The sequence below is a fragment of the Adiantum capillus-veneris genome, chromosome 24, assembly GCF_014529385.1.
Source record: "Adiantum capillus-veneris isolate H3 chromosome 24, ASM1452938v2, whole genome shotgun sequence".
Taxonomy (NCBI): Eukaryota; Viridiplantae; Streptophyta; class Polypodiopsida; order Polypodiales; family Pteridaceae; genus Adiantum; species Adiantum capillus-veneris.
The window spans coordinates 69,131,190-69,139,147 of record NC_140954.1 but is presented as its reverse complement, the minus strand read 5'-3'; the positions used below and the strand labels follow the sequence as shown (position 1 = coordinate 69,139,147).

General features: G+C 39.3%; 1 protein-coding gene across 1 annotated transcript; it reads right to left on the bottom strand.

Moving 5' to 3' along the window:
- Nucleotides 1-268: 268 nt before the first annotated feature.
- Nucleotides 269-2,029, bottom strand: LOC147426546 (bidirectional sugar transporter SWEET6-like). The gene is made up of 3 exons (XM_086498575.1): nucleotides 1,871-2,029; nucleotides 787-906; nucleotides 269-671 (listed from the first exon to the last, which is right to left on the bottom strand). Exons 1-3 carry the CDS (start codon nucleotides 2,027-2,029, stop codon nucleotides 519-521), a joined length of 432 nt encoding a protein of 143 aa, XP_086354701.1. The 3' UTR covers nucleotides 269-518.
- Between the last annotated feature and the right edge of the window lie 5,929 nt (nucleotides 2,030-7,958).

Here is a 7,958-nt window from a genome sequence, read left to right as displayed (position 1 = left end):
CTCAAATTTTTTGCAAAAAAAGGCCATTGTTTACAAAAAGAGGATGAGTAAATAAAAAGCAAAAATTTAGAAGTTTTAATGAGCCAAATTCTTCATTATCATCGTTATACACCTTTTGCTTCATTTTGTTAGTTTTATTACAAAATTTATGGTTTTGTTGGTTTGGCTTAGACTAGATTATGCAATTTTTTGTCTACACAAGGGAATCGTAGAGCCTGCAATTAATTTAGAACATGCAATTTTTTCATTTGCACGTGTTTTTTTAGGCATAAGTTTTGGATGCTTTTCCACAATGTGATTGAATACCTTATCAGGGGTTGTCCACAACATAGGCAATACCAAGAGGCTTTACAATTTTCCTTGTTTTCTTATTTTTGCTTCTTCTTTTGAAAGGGAAAGAAAAATATTGCAATGCATATCATTTTGAGCAAAAGGGATTTTGGCCCATTTTTATGATGGTTTTGTGGATGCCACCTTGCACTTTTATGCAACAACCTATGGAATACTAGTAATGCATGTCAAACATGTTGTGTAGCTTCTCTTCTTTTATCGCTTGCATTTACCATACCATTTGTGCCATCACCTGTTGTTGCTCTCCTTTGGTATTTATGATAGTGTGCATACAAAGCAAGTTGCATTATACCAAAAATGATTCCAAGAGCATTTGGGATCTGTAGATTTGATACAAAAATAGACACAAAGCTTATCTTAGAGACAAAATTATTACCATCGGTGTGCAAATGGGAAAATGAGATATCCTTAAAGAAGGATATAGAAACTACTTACAATGATGAATGGATCTTTCTTGAGGATACCATAGATTGCCCACAAACAAGAGTTAACAAAGGTACATAAAGAGAGAAGAAATGGCATGGAATCAACACTCTTGGTCTGAATGACATTTCTCTACAACACAATGTAATGAACATGTAAGTTGCCAATAGGTACCATTGCATTGAAAACCCCATTGATTGTGTATGATCTCTAAAGATGTGTATATGCATGTGTGCATGCGTATGTATTTGAATGAATGTATCTATGAGCATATGCAAAGGTGTACAATCCTCTAAACATAAATAGTCCTCTATACACAAACATATGTGTATATGTGTGTATGTTTGCATGGAAATCTATCATAAAATTTAGGCCAAAAAGCATTTGAATACAACGTATAGAAGAATGAAAGCAAAAAGTAGTGACCATGGCTGCTAGTGGTGCTGCATACATTGAGGTGTTTATAGTTCCAACAAATAATGCCCTTTTGTCAATTGGCAGGACTATCAACGTGAGCACTATTATTATACCATATGCAACTAGTATGATAAGTATGATGATCAACATTTTCATCTGTCTACCAATATAAAAAATTAGGGAGGCATGCTTGAAAAATAAGCCTTTATTCTACCTTTAACACTAGACTTGTAATCGGACACTCAAATGTCTCGAGACACTAAAGTGTCCTGTTTTTCTAGCAATTTGTCATAATTATTTGGAGAATATAGAAAAAAATTCATACATCACGTTCATATATTAGGTCAGCTATGAGGTGAAGAACATAGCCAAATTTTACTTTTGCCAAAAGTAATACCAAATTAAGATTATAATGATAAGTTTTAAGATGAAAAAATCATAGAAGTTTAGTGCATTCTTTTTTAGATATGCTAACTAGCACAAAAACCATGTCACGTTAACATGCTTTTATGAGCATATGCAAAGGTGTACAATCCTCTAAAAACAAATAGTCCTCTATACACAAACATATGTCCATATGTGTATATGTGTGTATGTTTGCATGGAAATCTATCATAAAAGTTAGTCTAGAAAGCATTTGAATACAACGTATAGAAGAATGAAAGAAAAAAGGAGTTACCATGGCTGCTAGTGGTGCTGCATACATTGCGGTGTTCAATACAGCAGCTATAGTTCCAACAAATAATGCCCTTTTGTCAATTGGTAAGACTGTCAACGTGAGCACTATTATTATACCATATGCAACTAGTATAATAAGTATGATGACCAACATTTTCATCTGTCCATCAACATAGAAAATTAGGGAGGTCATGCTTGAAAATAAGCCTTTTTTGTGCCTTTACATGGTGAAACATGTGTAAGCATGCTCCGGGTCTAGTATTCAAAGCTATAGTAGCTCTAATTTTACAAAACAATCTATTGATATAAGGAAAACGCTCTTTTGATTTTAGAAATTATTAGATCAAAGTACCTTATGCAAGGATGAAAACAAATAAGCAAAGGGAACACTCTACTAAAAGTAGTGTGTAGTTGACATTTGAAGGAGAATGCTACTTGTTAAAACAATGGAAAAGCACAAATGTATGCAAACATATGACACTAGAAAATAGGAATAAAATGCTCCTAAAGCCTTAGTTGGCATTGTGGTGGGCGTGGTTCGACAGTTGCTTTGGTTTCGTTTTTGGTGGATGGCTCCTGAGTGGCTTGTGATAGGGTGCATGGACTCCCCCCGATTTACGGACTGTTGTTGGTATGATCTTTGCTCCAGCTCTATAGTTTCCATTGCTTGGGAGGTTGCTTATCTAATGGTAGGAGGTATGCAACCTGTGGCATCCAAGTGGTGGTTTTAAACAGTGATTGTATCGAGGGTGGCTCTCTATAAAGCTAGGTGTTATGTGCTTTCGATTGTTTTGAGCTATTGTGATGTTGGGGCTTGCATCCCTGGTTCGGGCAAGTTAATGGGCTATGGACTTTTGATGGTCATGTGGATGGTTGGATGCCATGGCCTGGCTTGGGCATGTCAACTTGCTTTGTAAATTTTTTGTTTCAATATATTATACTCACATATTGTGAGTACTGCAAAAAAAGAAAATGCTCCTAAAGCCTTGATTTTCAATTTCTCTCTTCCTTTCTATATTAAATTTAGTGAAAGCTTTTATATTAAATTTCTCTCTTCTTTATATTAAATGTCCTCAATTTCATGAGGTTGAAGTTTTCCAAAGTAAAGAAAAGTAATTCAGCTCTAAATAGGAGAACTTCTCTACATTGAAAACTTGAAATTATCACCTCTTTAATAGTGAGAGACAAGGTCAAGACAAAAAATCAGCTCTAAATGTGAGAAATTTTCCACATTGAAAACTTGAAATTTTCACCTCTTTCATTATGAGAGGGACCTGACCGTTAAAAAAAAGGTTTCTTTCCTTTCAATGTCACATTCAAAAAAAAATGTATCTAAGGTACCTTCTCATACCTAAGCATCTTGGTAAAGAAGAGAGGTCTCACTTGGTAGTCATTTGCATCCAAGACTAGTTTTCCTTGAAGTGTATGAGGTGTCTACCTTTGTCATATTTTCATGCATTGCACCCAAGAATCATCTTGACACTCCCTTTGTACATTCCAAAATGAAATTTGGGGTCAGCATGTAATGACACTTGTTGAATATTTACGACAGTGCCTATGCACCTTCCATGTTTCACTTTCCAAATTTCTCATAGCCATTTGACCACACCAACTATAAGCCACTACTAGTGTGTGATCCGCACGTTGTTGTGGCTAATTAAAAGCAAGGCTTAACTTTGTGAACTCTTCTCTAGTGCTCAAAAAAACCCTGGCTTTGATGTAATCCCACTTACAAATATGTATATATGTATATGCATGCGCACGCGCACACACACACACACACACACACACACACACACACACATATATATATATATATATATATATATCTCCAACCCCCCAACACACACACACACACACACACACAGGGTTTTGGGGGGGGGGGGGGGGGGAGAGAGAGAGAGATGGAGATGGAAGAAACCTTATATTCATATATATCTTGCTTTAGTTGGCTATATGGGAGCATGCCCTCCTTCTCCCTCCCTCTCTCTCTCTCTCTCTCTCTCTCTCTCTCGTTATGAGTAACAAATGTTGAGTTCGACTTGTCAAATAGATCTCTAAGATCCCTGGGGTTTTTTCTATAATATTAGAAATTCTCCTCACAAATGTGTGTGTGTGTATACATCTCTCTCTCTCTCTCTCTCTCTCTCTCTCTCTCTCTCTCACACACACACACACACACACACACACACACACACACACACATACATTAGAAATACTCCTTGTGTGTGTGTGTGTGTGTGTGTGTGTGTGTGTGTGAGAGAGAGAGAGAGAGAGAGAGAGAGAGAGAGAGAATTAAAAATCCCTTTGTTGTCTAAACGTAGTAGAATGATGATCGAAATTCCTTCTAAGAAAAAGGTTCAACGTCCGAGATTTATTGAAGGTAGAGCTTGTTTTCTTCTTCTCTCTTTCCCTCTATGTCACAAATGAGTGACGTGGCATGGCCGTGGACACAGCAGACCCGGACCCGCAAGCTGACGTGGCTAATGGTACAGATTTCCCAAAATCACGCCGTGAATTGCGTTGACACGTGGCAGTTGTACGGATTCGCTTTTTATGGCGCTGGGAATTCCTTGAAAAAGCGCTAGCTGAATTTACGTGGGCTGATTTTGGCAGCTTTTGAGCCCATTGCTTTATTTTTAGAAGCCTAAGGGCTTTTGATTTTGGGGGCTCTGCTTTTGGGCATCCCTTGTAACTTATAAATTGGTAGGCAGGGCCTTCACATCTCAGAGCATCTCAATGCAAATTCTGAGAGTGAGAACCCTCCCACTCTCTTGTACTTTAAACACAAATTAATACAAAAAAAAATACCGAAAGGAACGCCAGTCTTTGGGGCCAATATCTCTAGGCACGGAACTCCGCCGGGCTATGTCAAATCAATTGTGAACTGTGAACTGTTTTGAAGTGAATCTCTGCTGTGTCGCGGTAGAATCTTGACTAGGGGTGTCCAAGTTGTCACAGTGGTATTAGAGTGCGGTTTATTTCTCTTCTACTGGGAAATTTGATCCTTTTCTCGCAACAATTATGGATTCCAACAAAGAGCAGTCGACTTCCTTTACATCTGGGGATGCGGGAAGAGATCACGAAGAAGATTCCCACAAAGAGTATGGCCCACCTCAGCCTACTCAGGTAGAGATTGAAGACATCGACAATTGATTGACGACGTGACAAAGATGATGATCAACCTTGCAAAGGATTCAAAATTTGCAAAATTTTTAACTTAGACATCCTTCGACGAGGTGCACACCCAGTGGGGCGTAGAGTCACCCCTCAAACCGGCACTTAAGAAACCTCCTACTCTGAGGATGTTTACAGAGCAAGAATTGGAATAGGTGGTTGATAAATGAATTACTTAGCTTTTTGACGCAAACAATAAATCCAAAAAGCACGACAAAAATCAAAAGAAAGGAACTGACTTCCGGGGTTATTTGGGTCATCAATCTACTTTTGCCTCGGCAAGAAGGCAAAAGAAGCATGTGCAATTTGAAGGAGTATCTAGTTCTTCTACTACTTCTTCTTCTTCTTCTTCTAGCAGTTCTTCTAGCTCTTCTCACTCGAGCGAAGAAGACAGCAAAGAGAAAAAGCGAAGCAAAAAGCAAAGATTCAAAAAGGGCAAGAAAAAGGCAAAGAAGCCTAAGTTTTGCCCAGTTTTTGGCCGTTCTACAGAGGAGTCGTCTTCAGATAGTTCTGACTCCGACAATCACAGATTTACGCAAAGAAGAAGCATTTCTATAAAGACAACCGGTATGACTTCCTCGAAGATAAAAGCAAGAAAGTTTGAGAATTTAAAGAAGGTGGAGAGTCAATTAAGTTTGTCACTTTTTTGGGATTCCGAGATGCTTCAAGGGCTTTGTCCTTCATACAGCAGTTGGATATAGCTTTCACAGGAGGGCATTACTCAGAGCACTCCAAGATTTGGAGGGCTACCTCTTTGTTCAAGGGAAATTCTCGAACATGGTGGTCCACCCTTCTGTTGAACAAGAAAGGGCCAGTTAAATGCCTGAAATTTAAAAGGCTTTTTGTTTCTTCTTGGCTGACTCCGGAGTACGAACGAGACATACGAAGTGCTTGGAATATCTTTGGATGACCAAGAGATATTCTTTGGATGCATATTACGAGAGATTTTGGAGCTCTTTTCTACCAGCCTCTTCATTAAGAAGATCTCATTTAAAGAACAGATTGAGCGGTTTTTCTACGAGCTTCCTACGGAGATCAGAGATCACTGCTTAGAACAAAAGTCAAATTCTATTCAAGAACTGATGGGTCATGCAAAACGGGGCTTTGCCATACATTCAGGCAATCTGACTTACGCCATAGATGAGATCATGACTCAGAGAACCGAACAGACTTCTAATAATGAATGTAGAAAGAAGAAGAGCCCCCAAGAAAAGAAAGATAAGGATTGACGATCACGGCTCACTCTTTGGGAGAGAGCCAACTACATCAAAGAGGGGAAGTGTTTTGGATGCGAGGAACATGGACACATCTCCGTGAAGTGCCCTAAAAAGGCACAAAAAGAACAAGATGAAGAAAGGAAAGAGAGTTCAAAAGAGCTGAGGAACGTGGAAGAAAAGGCAAGATGAAAGCAGGACTGCTTCCAGATTGCATGGGTACTGACCCAAGCACAATTGATGAAAGTACAAAACTTTGCCGAGCTTGGGGCAAAGTGAAAGATCAAGAGGCCTTGATTTTCTTTGATGGAGGTGCCAAGGCCAAATTCATTTCACATGAATTGGTGGCGCGGCTTGAGATTACAACAGATCAAATGGAACCACAAGGAGAGGCAGTTCTAGGGGTACCTGGTAGGAACGTGGCCATTACACCTGTCACATTGGCAAACTTCAGTTGCATTGTCAAGGGTATTTAGGGCACGAGGACTTCTAAATAATTCCCTTGGAAGGTTGTGATGTCCTTCTAAGAGTCCCTTGGTACCATAAGGACAACGCCGTGGCCAATGATCGGGCGAGGAAGTGACATTGACTACTAAAAAGGGCCGACACATTGTACTTTATGTGAAGCTGAAGGGCGAGTCTCTCCCTATTGTATCGGCTTCGGCCGTTTTGAAATTAACGAAATCCAGTCTGTTTGTTTACTCGATTTTTTGAAAGGGTTGAATGATGAACATAGGACAAATATGTCTGAACTTGATAAAGAACGCCAAGATTTTCTCCACACTCATGCCGATTGCTTTTTTGAGGGCCAGCCAGGCGAGTTTCCACCAACTCGTCTTGAGGATCATACCATTGATCTGATACCTGGAAGCACACCACCGAACCAACCACCTTACCGTGTGACCATCAAGAACAGATTTTCGATTCCTAGGATCAATGATATTCTAGACTGACTACAGGGATCTTCTTGTTTCAGCAGGACCAACCACCTTACCGTGTGACCATCAAGAACAGATTTCCGATTCCTAGGATCAATGATATTCTAGACCGACTACAGGGATCTTCTTGTTTCAGTAGGATCGATTTGAAGAGTGGATATCATCAGATTTGAATCGCGTTGGAAGATGTCTACAAGACATCTTTTCAGACGAACTTTGGTTTATTTGAATTTTTGTTGATGCCTTTTTGCCTTACTAATGCTCCAACGGCCTTCAAGCAAATGATGGACAAGATTTTCAGAGAGTAGAGATCTTTTGTTGGCACTTTCTTTGATGACATTATTGTCTTCTCCAAGGATGAGGCAGAACATGAAAACATCTACTACAGGTCTTTCAGGCATTGCGAGATCACAAGTTGGTGATTAATGCAAAGAAGAGTGAATTTTTCCTACAAGAGATACACTTTTTGGGACACATCATCTCAGCAGCAGGAGTACAGATGAACCCGGCCAAGATTGAGACTATACGTGATTGGCTCAATTTGAAGAATGTCCATGAAGTTAGAAGCTTCTTGGACTTATATTCTTACTATCGATGGTTCATTAAAAAGTTTGCAGAGGTTGCTTCCCCTTTGCATTTGTTGACACAGAAAGGAGTCCCTTTCTTGTGGGGACGCAAAGAAGTGACAGCCTTTCAGACTTTGAAAGAGAAATTGACTACAAGACCAGTTTTGACTTGCTAGATTTGTAGAAATCATTCG